The sequence below is a fragment of the Protopterus annectens genome, chromosome 11.part0 (genome assembly GCF_019279795.1).
Source record: "Protopterus annectens isolate FY-2018-M chromosome 11.part0, PAN1.0, whole genome shotgun sequence".
Classification (NCBI taxonomy): domain Eukaryota; kingdom Metazoa; phylum Chordata; order Ceratodontiformes; family Protopteridae; genus Protopterus; species Protopterus annectens.
In genome coordinates this window covers 1419726759-1419747879 of record NC_056745.1, presented here as the reverse complement: position 1 = coordinate 1419747879, position 21121 = coordinate 1419726759, and the positions used below count along the sequence as shown (strand labels likewise).

The 21121-nt window shown below is 37.9% G+C and overlaps 1 protein-coding gene across 1 annotated transcript in view; it reads left to right on the top strand.

Moving 5' to 3' along the window:
- LOC122815880 (E3 ubiquitin-protein ligase MIB2-like) overlaps window positions 1-21121 on the top strand; it is a 782860-nt gene that overhangs the window by 411419 nt on the left and 350320 nt on the right. Inside the window, exon 13 of the mRNA XM_044088707.1 lies at window positions 17642-17768. Within this exon, the coding sequence (XP_043944642.1) occupies window positions 17642-17768 (127 nt within the window). The remainder of the gene's footprint in view (window positions 1-17641; window positions 17769-21121) is intronic.

Below are 21121 nucleotides of genomic sequence, written 5' to 3'. Positions count from 1 at the left end.
TAACATGGAGACTGCAGATACAGCTCCTTTCCATTGGCAATGCAAATGGTGGCTTAATTTTTTGCACCAACCAAACCATCTATACCTAGGCAGACCTGGTACCTTCCAAGAATGATAGTATTTATGCTGCTCAGTTGTCAGTTTGGAGTTAGAAAAGGACACTTATCCATCACTGAATAAAGATCTGCTTAAACCCTTAACTGGACTGTTTTTCCTCTGGAAAGAGAACTTTATTTATTTTTGCTACGTTTTGCTAACTTAGCTACAGCCAGGATCCAACATTCTGAAAAGTTATAGTTATTCCTAATCATTTACTTCATCCTGCAGCCTGTTGAGGCTACAGGTTGGGATACCACATCATTGCTTCACAGATTTCACTGTCTTTTTATTTGAAAGAGGGACAGATTACATTTTATTCATATTCCCCTTCAGGTTCTGTCTGCTTTTGGTGTTGTACAACAGGGTGTTGAGGGCTTCCCAAGATGATAAGGATCCTGGGCCTGCAACTATGGGTTTGACTGTTTTGTTACCTGCAGAGCTGATTTAATTATTTATTTATTCATAATTTGTTTTTTGAGTTAGTCCCACTGGGGTAGTAGTCTCCGTGTAGGAGAGACCCACGGTGGTATTCATGCTGACAAGGGACATTTAGACACAGCCACGAGGAAGTTCCTGTGCTCTTTTTCAATAGGTACAGAAGGATCTTCTACATCTACATGAGCTATACCCAACTCAAGCAGATGGGACCTCAGTTTAACATCTCATCTGAAGGACAGATGATGCCACTGTTGCTGCCATAATGCCTGAGGCTGCTGCAGAATCACGTCTGCTGTTGAAGGACAAGACAGCACATGGATGCAGGATGAATTCTCTGGAAACACACAATGGGTGTGACTTGTAGGTCCAGGCAGATACACATATGCTTTGCATTATGTAGGTAAGTTGATCACCTAGGTCCAGGCAGATACACATATGCTATGCATTATGTAGGTAAGTCTATCACCTACAGTGATGACTGCTGTGTCAGCTATGGGGGCATGTGCTGCTGGTGCAAAAGGAAGACCCTTTGATGGTCTTTATCCACGTTATAGTGGTTCATGATCAGATTCTGAACATTTTTTTCAAATGCCACTTACACCTGTTAAACCTGCTGTGATCTTACTGTGGCAAAAAATACATCACAGTCATTAAATGTAGTTGGAATTGTTGTACTGTTGATACATTTTTACATAAGCATACCTTTTGTTATTTGCATGTGCAGAATCACTGATCTGGACAACTGCAGCACTGGAAGGATTATACTGCACATTGGCAGACTTAGGCCAGGCACAGGGGGAGGATGGCCCCCTGTTGTAGAAGAAGTAGTCCACAAAAAACAGAAGAACCGACAAGAAAAAAAAGAGCCATAAAGTTTATATAGTGGACTGTTGAGGATAACAAAGAAATTATGCGTTGTCGCTGTTATGCAAGAAGCCCAGAATTTCCAGATAGAAGATATATAAAAAGACAGAGAGAGAAATTAGAGGAAAGAAAAATACTTGCACAAGAAAAACTGTCAAAGCTTCAAATGTGTATTTTTAAGTGTCATATACCTTTAATATGAAGCATTGTGTATTTTGAATTTTGGCACCAAAAAGTTTATTTAACTGCTGAGAGGTTTGTTTCAACTTGTTCTGAAGAAGCTTGCCATTTAGCAAGTGAAAGCGCTTAACCTTTTGGATTATTCTGTGTTTCGTTTAATAAAATTACAGTTTGGCTGAGGATACCGTTGGTTTTTGAAGACATTTGTTTCATTTGTTTCATCTGTTCCACTGGCTTTCAAAAAAGTTTAACTGCTGAGAGTTTGGCTGTGGATATTGCTGGTTTTTGAAGGTATTTTTTTCACTTGTTCCACTGGCTTTCGTATACACTTTTCAGTTGCTGAATTGCTGTTTTTTTGGTGAGTTTCGTCTCAAGACACTGGGACTGTCAACGTTCAAAGCTTCAAATGCAAATTTTGTGTTCATTAATACAATAGATTTATGAAAAGCATTATATAGACCAAGAAACCTTCGGCCTTTTGGAAGAAGAAGTGACTGAGGAAGTACAATAAACAACAAAACCAAGATAATTTTGAAAGGTGTGTATATATATAAAAAAAAAAGAAACATGGAAAAGAAAGAGAGATCTGATATAGTGTAATATCTGTGCAAAGGAGAAAGCTAAACTAATCAACACAAAAAGCAGCTCCAAAGATATTTGAAGAGAAATACAGGCAAAGGTGCACAGATACGGATCATTTCCCAAAACAAAAAATAAGATCACAAAGGGGGAACATTGAATGGAAGATTAGTTAAGCTGAAGTTAAGCAATAGAAGCTGACGTCATGGAATACCTGCAAAATGAAGGATTTATTTATAAAGTCTAATATATGTTATGTCACAGCACGATGGAACAAAGAATCCACAAAATAAGGAGAAACAGGGGAAATGGGAGACAAATGATGAAGAAATATGGACATGGGGAAGACAGAGATTTATGCAAAGGAGATGCAAAACTAATAAATACAAAAAGAGCAGCACCAAAGATATATGAAGAGAAGTACAGGCAAAGGCATCTGGATATGGAAAATTTTACAATACAAAAAAATAAGAAAACAAAGAGGAAACGTAGAAAATATGATTAGTAGTAATCAAGTTAAAGAAGTAGAAACTGAAGTTATGGATTACCTGTGAAGTGAAGGATTTAGTGTAGAACATCCAACTCTGGTAACATCACAGCATGAAAGAACAGTGAGCCCCCAGACTAAGGAGAAACAGGTGGAACAGGAAGCATCTCATCACTTGCCTCATGAAGATATTCTGGAGCCTTCAGTAGGAAACAAGTACAAAAGCTCGGTTGGAGTTGCACAGGGAAGGGGCAGGTAACGGTGGCAACTCTGATGCAGTCAGTGTTGTGGAATGATAGGCCAGTAAGTTCCATATGAAAGAGTAACAGATGATGCAGGATGCAGCTTAAAAGAATATGTCACAAGAAGATGTTATGGAACTTTCTACAGAATGCCTGCAGGAAATGGAGAACAACGAATGTGCCTTCAATTTGGAAGAAAATCATCTAAGAGAAGAGTCGCTTATTATAATAGAGATGGATAGACATATTAAGATCAGTGAAAGAAATGGATTACAGAAAGTCAATAAGACCCAGAACATTAGAAGTCTGCTAAAACAATTGAATGTAGTCTTCTCCTTCTTTCGGCTTTTCCCAGTTAGGAGTCGCTACAGCGGAACAACGGTCCGCAGAACAATTGCCAGTGGAGTTTTACAGTGTCAGGTTGCCAGCACATTCACACCAAAGGCCAATTTAGAGTGTCCAATCCACTTACAGCATGTCTTTGGCATGTGGGAGGAAACCGGAGCACCTGCAGGAAACTAATGCGACCACAGGGAGGGCATGCAGATTCTGCACGGAAGGCACCCCAGCCAAGAATCTAACCAGACAACTTCTTGCTGTGAGGTGGTAATGCTAATTGCTGCACCACCATGGCTGTCCAAAACAATTGAACACCATAATCAAGACTATTAATAGAAATTCATATGATGTAACACAAGTAAATAGGATATATTGCTGTGCAGCTAAATTAAAAACAGATAAAATGTTACCACAAAAATACAGGGCGATAAGGGAAAGAATGTGAAGAAATCAAATGCCTTCATGGAGGTATTGGATATAGAAAATTATAAAGCAGTCAGTGTAACAGTTAGAAGATTATAGAACAGATGGACAAAAATACTTAGAAAGATAGACGTGATAAAAGCAACACACCGTATTGGAACAGACCAGGATCTATTGTACACTATTGCAAATAATAAACTAAACTAAACTAAAGATATCAGCATGGGCAGAAAAACTTATGTAGGTTAATTTAAAGGAAAACTACAAACTAAGCAATTCATTGATGACACAAAAAATTTTATATAAAACTGGGAAACAAAACAAAAGGAATAGAAACACCACCGAAAAAAGAAGAAATTGACTTATTTTGGAGAATGTCTATGAAGATCCTCTGGAATATAAAGATGCTGAATGAATAGAAGAAGTAAAAGAAACAGTAAGAAGTTCAAATGTACAGGATATGAAATGGGATGTAACAGCCATAAATTGAAAAAAAAATAAGGAAAGCTAAGAAACCCCCCAGGCCCAGATGGATTACCTAACTTCTGGCTAAAAGTATTAACATCTTTACACAAAGACTTAGCTGTGAGTATGAACTACTTATATGTGCACCCTGAACAGGCACCAGCCTGGTTAACAACAGGAAAAAAGATACTCCTCCTCAAGAGTGAATCTGCAAGCTATCCTAAAAACTTGCCTTCTGACTATGTATAAACTATACATTGGAATTGATGCCAACAGAGTTTATAGTCATTTAGAAGATGACTCAATCATGGCAATAGATCAAAAGGGTAACAAAAGAAAGTCATATGGAACAAAGTATCATTTGTTGTTAAAGTCATAATGCAGAATTGTAAAAAGAGGAAGAATCTAAGTATGGTGTGGATAAATTACAAAAAAGCATTTAACAGCATCAACATTCATGAATAAAGGAGTGCTTATAGATATATAAGCTATACCCTACATTGATCAATTACATTACAGTGACCATGAAACTGTGCCAAACCACTTTGCAGCTAAGCCATGATAAAGGACAAATTATTATCGCAGGGATAAAAATTCAAAGGTGGATATTCCAGGGTGACTCTGTCACCATTGCTGTTTTGTATTGCCATTAACCCATTAAGCTGTCTTCTTAACAGATTAGGTCATGGTTACAACTTGGCTCTCAGAAAACAAGGTATAAAGACTACTCATCTTCTGTTTGTTGATGATTTAAAACTGTATAGTCTATCAGATGAAGAGCTGAAAGCGGTCAAAATTTTCCATTTGAAATAAAAATGTCATTTTGGTCTTGATAAATGTGAAAAAGTAACATTTAAGGTAGCAAAGCTGCAGCACAAATAAGTAGGAAAGCTGCAGCACAAATAAAATACCAGTCTGAGACAGGAATGTGTTGTAAAGAACTTGAACAGGAGAGAGTGTATAAATATTTCTCCACTACTCATATGGTGCTGCGGTAGCGTTGTCGCCTCACAGTAAGACGCTGTCCGGTTCGATTCTCAACTAGAGCATCTTCTGTGTGGAGACATGTGTGAATGGGCGTACCTTCGTTTAAGGTTGTGCGTCAGGCCTGGCAAGCTGGTACGTAAAAATCAGCTGCCAATCATTAGCGGACCGGAGTTCTGCTGTGGCGACCCCTAACCGGGAAAAGCCGAAAGACACAAACTCATATTTACCTCCCTCCCTTCTTTTCCCACTTAGCTTACTCCCCTTTCTCAGATTTCACTTGATTCTAACTACTACTACTCTCCTCTCTTATTTACAAATTAAAAAAAAAATCTCTAATTTTCCCTCTTTTATCCATAGCCATACTTTTTCTATCACCTGCTGTCTCTATCAACTTCCCCTCTGCTTCTGATTACTGATGTACATGCTTTTTCCTGTAAGAACTAAGATTTGATATACAGTACTGCTATACTCTTTTCTTAAACTCTGAGTTAATTGTCTTTACTCCCCCTCTATATGGTGAACTCCTTATGTACTGGAAATGTATGAAAGACTTTAACATTTGGTTTTATTGCCCTTTTTGTAAATAACACCTTTAAACTCTCATGTTATAATTGTGAATCCAAGCATTATAATGCATGTTTATATTACCTCATGCATACTGTATTGTTTGTAAACATTTTTATGATGTATGTCATCTGTGGAGCTTTTCTCCCTGGGCCTCTGCTGAAAAAGGGCACATGCTCAGTCAGACATTCCCGGTCAACTAATGCCAAATAAATAAATTTGGGACTTGATGAAGGATTGACAATAAAACATGAACAAATGCAAACAAAACTCGGTAAGGAATATTTTAGAAGACTAAAATTAATACTGAAACCAGCCCTGAAATCTAGGATCAAAGTCCAAGCTCTAAATCAATTTGCTCCTCCTGTTCTAACTTACAGTTTTGGGGTGATTGAGTGGCCCCAAAAGGTATTGGATCAGTTGGCCAGGAATACAAGACAAATGCTTCAAGCTTATCAAATTGTATATAAAAATCAGTGCATAGCAAGATTATATATTCCTCGTTCTTAAGGAAGTACAGATCTCTTTGAAATTGATTACATGTATAGATCTGCAATTGTAGCAATGCATACATATCTGCTGACCTTATCAGACCCGCACTTGGTGAAAGCTTTGAAACATGAAGAGAACAAGTCTTAAGATGACCTTGCTTAGTTTAGCAGAAGCACATCAGTCTCAAGGGGAATGGAAACCAAACCAGAAGTAAAAATCAGGCAGCAAGTGAATGTGCCAAAAGAAAGAATATAAGGAGAAGGATCAGATGAGAAGACAAGAAATGTGGAAAAGGCATAAATATAGTAGCAAGTACAGAAAACTCCTGGAATGACCTCATGTTGCTCAGGATCTCATGCAGGAAAGGTTAAGGAGAGGTGAATTTAAACCAAAAGATTCAAGGTTAGTATTGGCATCCCAGGGTAGTGGATTATGTACATGATGGTTTACAAAGTCCATTGAGCATGTGGGTGAAACAGACAAATGCAAGTTCTGCAAAACAGAACTGGAAACAGTCGCACATTATGTTGCTGGGTGTGATACACTAATGGCAGAGGGCCTGTATACTGAAAGGCACGATAATGTGGCAAGACTGCTGCATTGCACATTGTGTAAACATTACAATACTGAAGGAGCCTTAAAGCACTGGAAACATGAACCACAAAGCATTATAGAGAATGATGAAGTTTATGACACATGGGATCACCCATTATCAGCTGTTCGTAAAATAGATGCAAGAAAACCAGATACAGTAGTCCATGAAAAGTAGCATTGATTATTGAAATTGCTACACCCAATGATTACAGTGCCATATACAGAGAGACTCAAAGTTATAAAATACCAGGATTTGCAGGCATAAATGAGAGCAATGTGGAAGAAGGATACCCGGACAGTTCCAGTAGTAGTAGAAGCAACAGGTCTTATAAAAAGGAATTTAGAGTCTTATTTAGATATGCTACCAATACACGTAACTCTGTATGAATTGCAGAAGGAGTCAATGCTGGGCACATTTCGGGTGCTACGAAGAGCACTTTTGATTAACATCAAAGATTGAAACAATATTAATTGCACAGTCAATCATACTTTGACTTAGGAATGGGGTAATTTCCTGCCATGGTATTAGAAACCCAAAAGATGTGGAGAAATTAAACAAACACACTGGAAGATCTCACACATGACAGCTGTGTTCAGACATAGCAGTGAGATGGCGATGGTGTATGGCATGAGGCTGTTGGTGTCAAGCAGTTGTATCAGTCTAACAGTAGTTTCTTGTGACAGTGCTGAAAGGGTTATAGCTTGAACAGTACTGTCCTTGAGGAGTTGGAACTACAGTCTGCTGTGCTACTATGGCAGCAGCCGCTGTTTCACAACCCAAAGGGGATGATTGTTACTTTTATGTCATAGGTTGGTTTATTGGTTCCAACATGTGTCAGCATTTACCAGACCACTTGTTATATCATCATACCAGTCCAACATCTTTTGGTAGCCTAGAACCTACACTGTGTGAAGATAATGCTTTTGACTCTCTAACAAGTTCATGTATGAGACAGTTAGCTCATTCACCACCAGCACAGACAGGTGTTATTAGGGGTAGAGACATGTTAATAATAAAGTGACAGATAAATATGAAGTTAATGTAAGAGGTATGCAAACACCTGCTGCTGCTGCAAACTGTGGCTGGGGAAGCACATGAGGGTGGGCATTCCATTCTGTTTTCTTTGACTGTTCCATGGTCTGTGTCTATATATATATATGGGAGCTGACAATACACCCGTTCTGATCTTTCGCATTAAATATTTCAGCCATCTTGAACATAAAATGGAAACCAGCTTTTGAATGTGTGGATTATTCAATATGACAATGTTATAGAATACAATATGTAAAGTAGTTATTAATACATGCATTATTCAGTAGTTTACAAAAATAAATAATATTATTGAACATAATATGTAAAATAGTTATAAATTCATGCATTATTCAGTATTTTACAAACGTTGATATGACATATGTGCCATTCACATTTCTGTTGGATCATTGCTTAGCACATCTGCCCTCTATAGTTTTATCAGTTTTATTAAGTAAATACTCATAGGGTTGGTGAGACATCATCCTTTGTTAGCTGTGGATGTTCATGGATATCAGCAGGTTGTGGTGGAAGGATGTTGTGGATAATTATGTAGTATATAACAGGCAGTAAACATCTGCCAGGCCTTAGCTGAGGGGAGTACCATAGTGTTCCACTGTAGACATCCCGGCACTTGAACTTCATTTTGGGAAGAGTTAATGCATGCTGTATAAAGTTATGTCCCTCTGGTGTACCTGCTTATATGTCATCTGCAGGAGAGGGGTAGTTGTGATCAGATGGATGCAAGTGGCAGTAGTTCTAGGAGCATCTGGCATCACTGAGGAGCATACTGTGAGACATTGCTCAACTTTCAAAAGCTAGATACTCACTGAAAGAGTGCCAGCCACTGACATCACGGCTTTCATTAAGACTATATGCACCTATATCTGTTATATGATCCCTGTGGTTACATGCCACCTAGTCATTATAGAGTATATATTCATGCCAGTATACATAAACAGTTGCATCATCGGTTGAAGGTTTATGGATTGCAGCATAGGTGTCATCCTCTGTGAGAGGTGTCCCTGGCTGGTAGCAAACTGTGTGGAATCTTACTGGTGTAAACTCAGTGTGTATCTGTGGCATCTGATTGTTTATGCCAGCATAGAACAATAGCCAGTAGAGAGAGACTGCTCTAGGGTCCTACTGGAGGATGTATGCAAAATCCCAGAAGTATTTCTGGTTGGCCTCTGGAAGGTTCCAGTGTCCAGTGTAGTGACTGCCATTATTGTTTTGCATCTGCAGGATTATTGGAATATGTGTATATATATATCTATCTATATATATATATATATATATATATATATATATATATATACACACACACACACACGCACGCACGCACACAGATATATATATATATATATATATATATATATATATATATATATATATATATATATGTATATATATATATACACACACACACGCACATATATATATATATATATATATATATATATATATATATATATATATATATATATATATATACACACACACACACACACACACTCGTATATAGGTTATTGCTCACACATGGATAGGTATAGTTAGATGGTGTTGTTTGTGTTGTCCAGGACAGATGGGGTGTAGAAATAGTGACTGGACGAGACTTCGGGGGGGGTCAATTACAGTTGCATAGATGGTTAATGAAGAGGTATGTTTTAAGTAGGCTTTTGAAGGAGAGTGTAGAGTTTTGTAGTCTGAGGTCAGGGGGAAGGTTGTTCCATATTTTTGCTATTTCATGAGCAAATAATGATTCCTCAGAGTTGTTTTTGCATGTGATGGTTTCAATTAAGGCTTTGTTGGAGGACCGAAGTTGTCTATTTGAATTGTAGAAGTTCAGCATGCCAGTCAGGTCGGGTTTTCTCGGGATAGTACAGAATTAGATGAGCTAGGCTGAACTGATGGTATCTTAATAGGTTCGGAAATTCAGGCCAGTGCATGGCTTGTAGGGAAAGGCAGTGCTGGGACTGATTTGACATTGGTAGCGAATCTAGCGATTTTGTTGTAACAGATGGAAAGTTTATTAATGTCAGTTTTGTAAAGATTAGTTAGAATTGGGGATGCATAAAGTAGAGTAGATAGGAGGTGGGTCCTGGCTATTGCAGTTAGAGATTCGGTGGTTAGATAACTTTTGCAGCGATAGAGCAAACCTAGCTTTTTGTGGACTGTAGTGATGGTTGTTGATATGTGCTTTATGAATGTGAGTTGCTGGTCAATGGTAACTCCTAGGAGTTTAGCCTCAGTGACAGGGGTGATTTGTGGAAACAAGATTGTTGGTGAGGAGATAGGAGAGGAACTGGTGATGAATACATCTTTCTTGGATCTTAGAGAGGGGTGAGCGAATTGCAATTGGTCGTTAGTTGGAAAAGTCTAGGGAGGGGCCATTTTTGTGGAGTGGTATGATATAAGAGGTTTTCCACAGGGATGGAGCGGTGTGTTCAGTGATGGATCTGTTTATTAGAAGTGAAATGGGATAGGCTATAGCTGTGGATGCAATTTGTAGGTATTCTGCAGGAAGGTTATCGGCTGTGTGGTTTGAGTTTGGCTACAAGTTTTTGGATAGTAGAGGTAGGAGCAGACTTAAATGTGAAAGGTATGGTATTAATTTGGGCCTGAGGTGGTTGTGGGGTGTTAGAGGAAGTGATGTTGTTCCCCCTTACACCTGTACATTCCCCAATGACAGATAGCTTTGAGTTGCCACATTTCAGAGAAGGAGAAATCCCTGTGATACTGCAGTATCTGTCTTCTAATACAAAACTCAGTTTTTGCATGTTAATGATCACACTTGAGTGTTGCTCACTACTGATTCACAAATAAACTTGACCCCAGTGTAAACAAGTACATTGCTGTTAGTAAGCAGTCACTTTTAATAATAATGAGGATGTTTTACCCATTTTTATAGCAACCACTTTATTGGCTTAACATCCCACCCTATCTTTTCACTTTAGGCTCCATGATGTCTGTCTTCCATTACCCACAGTGCATTCATAGACACTATTGCACTAGTCAGTGGTATGTCATTAAAGTCATAAAGGCTTATAGGCAGAGGGGCTGTGATGTGGGGGACTCAATGGGGGGTTGTCAGAGGCAGTAATGATTTATTTTATATATATATATATATATATATATATATATGTGTGTGTGTGATGTACAGGGCATTCATTTGTTTTTTGCACACATATATGTATGTGTGTGTGTGTATATATCTATCTATATATATATATATATATATATATATATATATACATATATATATATATATATATATATATATATATATATATATACACATATATATATATATATATATATATATATGGGTCTTCTACTTATCAAATTGACAGTTCACCAAACTGCAGTTAAGCGAACTTATATAACCGAAAACTCACTTGTATGAAAGCACAGTACTCCAAATTACACATACCTGAAACAACAAACAATGCAAACATAAAATAAAAAACACACACACATTCTACAACATTTTTGCAAGAGGGCAAGCCCCCTGCACCCACTGCAATTATAAATACCAACTCCAAGATCGCACTACAGTGGCAGCAAGGGTAGCTTTCCCCTACCCTTATTGTAGTGTGATCTCAATTTCAAAGCTACGAATGGTACAAAATCCAACATTACCATATCCTGCAGATCGCCAACACTCCATTCATATCAGTCATGCCTCAAGACTCTGATGGTATATCACAAGCCACATAAAGGCTATGCGCCTTTACATCTTGCACTTCCAGCAACATAGTACTCGGCTTGCTAAAATGGAACTCCCAGATGGTAGGGAATTTAGTCCCAGTTATACAAGTTAGCAATGTTCTGCACACTTTAAATGGTTTTCATATTTACAATTACACCGACAGGGTTATTTCACAAGAATATTTTTCCCTATTTTCTAAGGGATTTAAATTTGTACCTACGAAAATCCTGTATATAGCTGATACATTGGTTGATGTGCAACTTTATTTGAGAAAATTAAATTTAAAATTCATGTATTCTAATAAGGAAGAATGTGATACCACCAACTGTTCCACTACAACATTGAGAAAAAGTAGTGTGTACAATCCTCCCCTACATCCACTCATTATTACATTTGAGAAGGTTATTAAGGAAGATATTTATAAAATATGGGGCAATCAAAGAAGAATATTCTCAAATCTTAGTATAAATGAGAGGAAATTACTAAAAAACTTAAGGGAGGTTAGAAGTGTACGTGTTATGACACCTGATAAGGGTGGTGGAATTATGTTATACAATTGGGATGATTACACAAATATTATGCAAACTATTCTATTTAATGTTGAAAATTATTCCACGTCCCAGGAATGAAATACACATTTCTTATCATAGGATAGATAGCTTTTTATATGAGTATGCCATGGATCAGAGGATTTCTAAGGTAGATTATGATTTTCTCCTGAATTTGCACTCCAAAATTCCTGTCATCTTCGGTATACCGAAAGTACATAAAAATATTGAAACCCCACCTTTTAGGCCCATTGTGGCAGCTGCTGGTTTAAAAACACACAATTTAGCTGTTTACATGGATAGAAAAATTAAACATGTGGTTGAACAATTTCCACATTTGGGCAAAGATTACTGGGATTTTTTAGGACAATTAAAAAGTGACCTGTGGTGTGCTGATTCTTTCCTTTTGACCATTGATGTACAAGCCTTGTTTTCCTGTATTCCCAAACAAGAAGGGTTACATTTCTTTGAAGAAATACTTTATACTTCTTCGAACCTGCACCCTGATGAGATTAGTTTAGTTTGTGAACTCATGGGACTTATTTTGGAAAACAACTACATATATTTTGAGGGTGAATACTTCCAGCAAGTCAAGGGTGTAGCAATGGGAGCAGCTTGTGCTCCAACATATGCTAACTTGGTCCTGCTGGGTTGGGAAAGAGAATATGTTTTTAAAAGTGAGTTATTTTCTAAGGTTGCATGTTATTGCAGGTTTTTGGATGATATTTTTATTTTATGGAAGGGATCTTCTGAATCCATTCCAGTATTCATTCAATACCTAAACCAAACTACCAACTTTCTAAAATTTACATTCAATTTTCATAAACAAGAAATCCATTACTTGGATACTAAAATAATTAAGGACCATGAAAAGTTTATATCTAAAATCTATCGTAAAAAAAACTTTTTGTAATAGTTATTTACATTTTGATAGTCATCACCCAATGTCACAAAAGAAACGTATTATCAAGGGACAAGCAATCAGGGTTGCCAGAATGACATCTTTAAAACAGGATGTCATTCAGGAATTTATTTGCCCATGTTCCTTGAGAGAGGTTACCCTGGTGACTTTATTGGTGCAATACTTAGTGGAGTATTAAGTGACTGGGGTAAAAAATATATTCCGTTATTAGGTAGAGGTTTGAATGGAATGAACACAGGAGCAACTATTGAGACTGTGAACAAAGTTGATTTTCAGCAAGCATGTATTGTTCAATATAGTCCTTTATACCAACAGGTTAAGGAAACACTTTATAAAAATTGGAGCATTTTCAAAACTAATAATGAAATCTTTCAATTTCTAGGCGAAAAGCTTGTATTCTCAACCAAGATTGGCCCTAACTTAAAAACCATCTAGGAAAATAAAAATAAAAATCAAGGTGAACATGTACATTTAAATGGTAGTAGACCTTGTGGTAGGTGTGCTTACTGTTCTTACATTCTGCAAGATAACTTTATTTCTTTAGATAACAAAAATAAGAGTATAGTCTATTTAAGAAGAGGCAACTGTTATTCAAGTAAATTGGTATACATGACTAGGTGCAATACTTGTACAGCTTTTTACATTGGGAAGACAGAAAGGTTATTTAAAACCAGAATATATGAACATCTATACGATATAAAGAATAAAAAGGAAACCAATGCCTTGTATAAGCATAGTACCCAGTGTGTGGATTACAGTGGTTTCAAATTTGCCATACTAGATTTAGTGAATATTGAAGTTAGGGGTGGAGACTGGCAAAATGCCTTAAACATTAGAAAGAACTGTTATGGCAACTAAGACTAGCTGCAAACTCCCCCCCCCCCCCCCGGGGTTAAATGATTATTTAACTATATTACCTATATTGAAAGAAAAAGCAGGACATGTTTAAATGTCTTAAACTGGTTTGAATGAGAATATGCACACATATACATAAATGCACCCAAATATTTGCTGTTGCATTTTTGGTTTATACTAATTTTATTGAATATTTTCTTTGTGTAAAACTGTTTAATACAAATATGAAAATTTGTTTTTTAAACAAGCAATTTTTTTGCACTAGGCTTGAATATTCTGTAATGAACCTTTTAAAACATGTTTTATAATTGGGTGAAACAGCCAATCATTATTAAGTCTGTACTATTTAAACATAATTTTCATGATCATTGGGTTATTCTGATGAAGTCAACTGGCACTGACGAAAGCGCTTAATTTTATACTTGGAATAAATTGTATCTTGTGGACTCACAACAGTAGTGCTCTTTTTTGTTTCATTCAGAAGTGATGCTCCCCCTTACACCCGTACATTCCCCAATGACTTAGATAGTTTTGAGTTGCCACATTTCAGAGAAGGAGAAATCCCTGTGATACCGCAGTATCTGTCTTCTGATACAAAACTCAGTTTTTGCATGTTAGTGATCACACGAGTGTTGATCACTACTGATTCACAAATAAACTTGACCCCAGTGTAAACAAGTACATCGCTGTTAGTAAGCAGTCACTTTTAATAATAATGAGGATGTCTTACCCATTTTTATAGCAACCACTTTATTTGCTTAACATCCCACCCTATCTTTTCACTTTAGGCTCCATGATGTTTGTCTTCCATTACCCACAGTGCATTCATAGACACTATTGCACTAGTCAGTGGTATGTCATTAAAGTCATAAAGGCTTATAGGCAGAGGGGCTGTGATGTGGGGGACTCAATGGGGGTTGTCAGAGGCAGTAATGATTTATTTTATATATAGATATATATATATATATGTATGTGTGTGTGTGTGTGTGTGATGTATGGGGCATTCATTTGTTTTTTGCACACATATATGTGTGTGTGTGTGTGTGTGTGTGTGTATCTATATCTATCTATCTATATATATATATATATATCTATATATATATATATATATATATATATATATATATATATATATATATATATGGGTCTTCAACTTATCAAATTGACAGTTCACCAAACTGCAGTTAAGTGAACTTACATAACTGAAAACTCACTTGTATGAAAGCACAGTACTCCAAATTACACATACCTGAAACAACAAGCAATGAAAATATAAAATAAAAAACACACACATTCTACAACATTTTTGCAGGAGGGCAAGCCCCCTGCACCCCCTCACACACCCTCCAAATTATAAATACCAACTTCGAGATCGCACTACAGTGGCAGCAAGGGTAGCTTTCCCTACCCTTACTGTAGTGTGATCTCAATTTCAAAGCTACGAATGGTACAAAAAACAACATTACCATATCCTGCAGATCGCCGACACTCCATTCATATCCGTCATGCCTCAAGACTCGGATGGTATACCACAAGCCACATAAAGGCTATGCGCCTTTACATCTTGCACTTCCAGCAACATAGTACTTGGCTCACTAAAATGGAACTCTGAGTACTGTGTTTTCCTACAAGTGAGTTTTCAGTTATGTAAGTTTACTTAACTGTGGTTCAGTGAACTGTCAATTTGATAATATGTAGACCCATATATATATATATATATATATATATATATATATATATATATATGTATATCTTCTGCACTAAATCCAACACATTGGAAAGCAATTGATCAAACTGATAGGCTCCCATCAAACCCATCAAATTTATAGAATCATTGAAAACCATTTTTTTGCTGGAGGGAAGTGGGTGGCACTCCACAAAGTCCAGCTTTTTTTTTTTTTTTAAAAGATACCAACTCTTAGACATTGGAGAATATGGCAAATTTATTTACCCAACTGTGTCCTGACCTCAGCAAACCCACAATTTGTGCCATATCTTAGCAGTATAAGTGAAAGGCATTTGTTTAATCCATTTATACTGCTACAGAGCAACAGTCTTCACGATTTATTTCATTCACCAGTATAGCTGCATCTGATTTGTTCAGTTTGCTCAAATGCAGATTGATAAACAGAACAACTCATAAATATATAATTATACAAGATTACATTGAAGTTTACATGCATTGAAGCAAAATACATTGATGCTGGCACTTCAGAAAATATATATCTAACATGAAGTGATTGAAAAATGAAAACAACAGTTTAATATTCCAATCTTTTAACCCTAACAATAACAATATTGTGATGATATGGGCTAGTGCGTGCATGGCGAGCTGGAGTTCTGTAAAGAATTATATGTCCTTTGAATTTGAAACTGATTTATACAAGATGCTTGTTTTACAAATGTATTAGAATTGTATGGCATTTGAATATCAAACTGATTTGTACAGATGCTTATGTTACAAATGTGTTAGAACTCAATGGCATTTGAAAATCAAAATGTGTTTGTAATGTTGCTAGTGTTAAAAAAAAAATATCAACAGTGGGTCCTGCTGTGTGCTTATGTGGGAGTATTGGGGGTTACTTTACCAAAATAATGCATCGGTTGCTAGGGAGACTGTGAGCACAATCAGGAATGACAATGATTGTGTGGGCTAGTGGGCAATTCAGAGACATGCTAATGAGACCCAGATAAACACAACCATACAGCTGTTGAAAGGGAAGCCCAGCTGCTGTATTCATTCTGTAGTTTTCTATTGCCCTTGTGTACATCTAGAGTTTTGGTTTTAATAGCTGATTCCATACCGTTCAGAGAAAGAGGTCTCCTGGGTAGTGAAGGAGTGTAAATAAGTTAGAAGTTATGGGTGAAAGATAGGACTGCTACTAAAGCAACTCACTTTACTTATGGAAAATGGTTGTGTCCAATTACCTGTGTTTGCTTGGAGAAAGAGGTTATCATGGTAGCTAAGGACTCTGTGAATGAAGCTCAAGGCATATTTTTCATAAAAACCTTATGGAAGTACTAGTGACATGCCTTTTTAAGTTTACTTTTTCCTTATCTGTTATAGTGTATGTATACAGATATACGTAGTGAGTTTGTCTCTTAGATTGTATCTGTGTTGATAAATAAATACTTAACTTTGTCTTTGTGCTGCTGATTTGCAGCCATGTCATGTAGCTGTTTTATTTATTTATCTATGTATTTATGTATTTATTTATTTATTGCTGAGCAGTAGTAGTGGCATGCACATTGTAATGCAAAACCTCTGATGTTGGACGTGCTGTGTAACACTGGGGCTCTGGGAATGCATTTCTGTGCAAAATAGTTCTACATTACACACTGTATGGCAGTTATGCATGTGTTAACATTCTTTCTCAGTTCAGAGCCTAGCAGTATCACCCACTTGCAATGCACACCAGCACTGCGTAAAGTTATAGCTTACCCGTGAGAGTTGGGATATGGTATGGATTTATCACATCATTCATCTACTAAACTCCCAGTATGCAGTTGCGTATAACATAGAGAATTTAGAAAGCTTCTCAATTTAATCATTCTTGAATCTTAGGTTTATGTAGAGAGCTGTAGCTACACAGGTGGGATTTCTAGTGTTATTTTGCTGCATGAATATTCCCTTATTTTATGAGTTTGCCTTAACATTTTCATGAAGGGTCAGTGATAATGATATTGTAATAGTAACATTCTTAATTGTATAGGTGTCTGCTGCTATTTGTAGCACAGAAAGAAAGGTACATTTGACAGGATGCGGTCATAAATGATAAAAGCTGTACCTTGTTATTAACAGGGTGTCACTTTTTTTTCAGAGGAGTACAGCGGATACTGATACGGGCTAGAAGTCTGGCAGATGACAAGAAAGAAGATGGATTTGGTCCTTTACATTTGGCAGCATATAATGGCCGTACTGATGTTGTAAAAGTTCTGCTGAAAGAGGTATGATTTTCAGAGTTCATGTGCTGTGTGCGCTGTCAGACCCAGGTAGGGATGCACTCCTCTACTTGCAAAGTGTGTTTCACACCTGTGTGCATTCTTCTATGTGTGAAAGAACATATTCATAAGGGAATATTCATTAGGACTTCTCCGAATGCATGTGAAGGTGACACTTTTTTAAAGCCTTTGACACTTGCTGTTTTTTTCACAGATGTGGGTAGTTTGACAACATACTATATGAGGCAGTTCTTGGATGCAGGCTATGTCTGTGAGTCCATTTCTTCGATGACCATTACAACAGTGGGGCAGTGCAGATCAGACATTTCAATCAAATGAAGCAAATAATAAACAACTATATACAAAGTCCATAACAAATATCAAAACTAGATGACAACATTAATGTTTCTCCAATAAATCATTGAGTTGAGTTCTAATGACTAAGAATAAACTACATCTATGCTTTGCTGTTTTGTCCAGCTTTAATTGAGATAGTTCTGTTTAACACAGAGTGGTATGTATCACATGTGATTCAGGTGCAGTTTTGTATAAATTAATAGTATACAGATGGGGGTAGCTGTCAGTAATGTGATCACATTATTATTATTGTGACCAATAGATGATGACATCATATGAGGTTCTGGTGCGCATTTACAAAAGCTGTGTTTTGTATCATTTCAGTCCCACAGTTTGGTGTATTTGACTGCATGTATACAGAATGACAGATTTCATGTTTGAAAGCTATATGGCAAATATATGAATGTCTTAATTTGGCTTAAGTACAAGAGATTCTAAAATGCCTTACTACATTGGTAGAAAACTGAAGAAATGTCATACTGGTCTACTAATATAAAACACTGGAACACAGAGATGATGTGATATATTTTATTGGACCAACATAGATTTTACTATTTCTCAAGATTTTGGGCTAACAGTACCCATTTATCAGGAGTTAAGTTACTGATGTTAAGTATAGTATGTTAATACCCACTTGTACTCCAAAAAAGATAAGTGAAGCATAGTTTCATTCACATTAGCTAATGTGGTTAAAATGGAAGCTTTATGAATAGCTAGTGAGGAAAACAATTCTCTCTGCAGCACTGACGTTCAGAATCTCTGACGCAAAATGCAGAGATAGACATTGTGTCACTCTTTTTGTATATGTATGTGTTTGTGAGTTTCTGTCTAAGCATTGAAGCACACTGTATTGTGTGGAAAACTCTGTAATCTGGTGTTGTTAATCTTCTTCCCATTCATCACTGATGAGTCAGCCTAATACCAAGCTCGCATACACCAAAAACTCTTGAGCTAAGCTGCTACCCACAATGCCCTTCTCCCAGTTACCTCAGATCTCATTTGCCGCTCAGCCATATAGCAGTGTTTCACTGAGCTCTCCAGCTAAGTGTCATATTTTTACAAATTTTGCTGTATTTTGAAACTTTTTTCTAATCTAACTCATTTTTCTACCCTATTTCTCTGTCTAGCTGTACCCATCAGGTACTTCTTATACTATCGTTGGTAACGCCCTCTCCTGCCCTTGTGGTATTGTTTGATACCATCATTGGTGTCTTCCTTTTTCTGCTTCTTTTTCTATACTTTCTAGCAGTAATTTGTTTGTTTTTTTTTGTGTGTTGGATATGTCTGAGAAAAAAGGGACTTCAAGGTTCAAACATTGCACTTCCTGCAATGGCAAACTCCCCAACAACGACTTACACGATGATTGTGTCAATTGTCTGGGGGTTTCTCACCTCTCTGTGAAACCTCCTTGCCATATTTGCCTGAGTTTTAGTCAGTGGACACTGAATATGAGAAAAAACAATCTTATCTTGAAAAGCCTGCTAACTTCACCTTTCTCAGAGGCCCTTTCTGTGTCGGAGGTCTCTACCCCTCCAGTGAAGGACAAAAACCGTCCATATTCCGATACCTCTTCATCGGCTGGTGATAATGGCAAGTCCCACAAACACAAGGCCCGCAAATCTTCTACTGAACACAAGATTTCTTCCTTGGCTCCGAATATTCCTATTGCTTCTATTCCAAGCTCATCTCCAGTTGTTTCTTTGGACATTACGATAACTTCGACGTTGGCGCCACCTTCGGCACCGACATCTATGGCACCAGTCATAACTACAGTAATGACTACGGCTCCGACCTTATTGTCTTCAATAGCCTCGGCACTGACTTCACCTTTCACTGCACCGAAGACGGTTCCAACAATCCCCTTGGAGCCGATAATAACCTCAACTCCGAGTGCCTCCTTGGCACAGACTCCTTTCTCAATGCCATTAGTTTCTCTATTGCCTGTTTCCAAGTTAGAGTCTTCGGTGCCGACAATTCAAACACCATGGACCCAGTACTCCCCCTCATTGGACCCGCTCTTAGGCCAGGCTTATAGCCCTTTTCTGGACTGGCCTGACTCCCCTTTGGGAGTGTCTGTAAGGTCCACCAGGAGTCTGTCTGAAGTTGATGTGGTGTGCCTGCTGGACCAGTTGTTGACAGCCAGAGGGATAACAAACATTTCTAAGACTCATCCCACTTCGGAGTTTGGGACTGCTGCTCCCAGGACTCCCACTTAAACTCCTCCCTAGGATCCATTGGTTCCGAGGCCCATAGCTCCGACGTCCTTGGTGGGAACCCTTTCCTCGGCACCGACAATGACCCTCACTGAGGCTCCAAGGCCTCCCCTTTGGGTTTCGGTTCCATCAGAACCGTCCCTTCCTCAGTCTCATGGTTGGGGGATGGAACCCTTGGTTTTGAGCACGGTTCCAAGTTTTTTATCAGTTCCATCCTCGGATCTGGGGGCAATGCCTGCCCCGATCTTGCTTGAGGCTCCATCCCTGGGAGCAGGTCTGGTGGAACGGGGGGTGTGACCCTGGTTCCGAGATTGTCTTACTCAGTTCTGGGCTCCCATTCCTCTTTGGGTGGGCCTGCTTTCTGGGTGATGGAGAGGGTGCTTGCTTCTGGAAGTGCTCCTCCTACGTCAGATCTTCCCTCTGCTTCCCTCTGAGCTACAGCTACCATGGCTCAACTCCCCAGGACACCGAGAGCACAAGCTTCAAGAAACCCCATTTCAGAGTATTTTTCCTTCCGAGTCTTCTTCAGACATTCCCACTGAAGAACCCCCTCGGAAGAAGGCGTGTAAGAGGAAACACCTTGACTCCCCGGAGGAGTCTCTCACAGAGGATATGGACTACAATGACAGGACAGGGTCCCCACAGTCACCCCCTGATGATGTCTCCTTTGGAGATATCCTGGAAATACTGAAACAGAGGGGTGGCTGGAAGCCCTCCAACCCTTCCTTGGAGGAGTCCATCTTTCTGCAGATTTTCCGCTCTCGGCCTTCTACTTCTTGGGTAACCCCA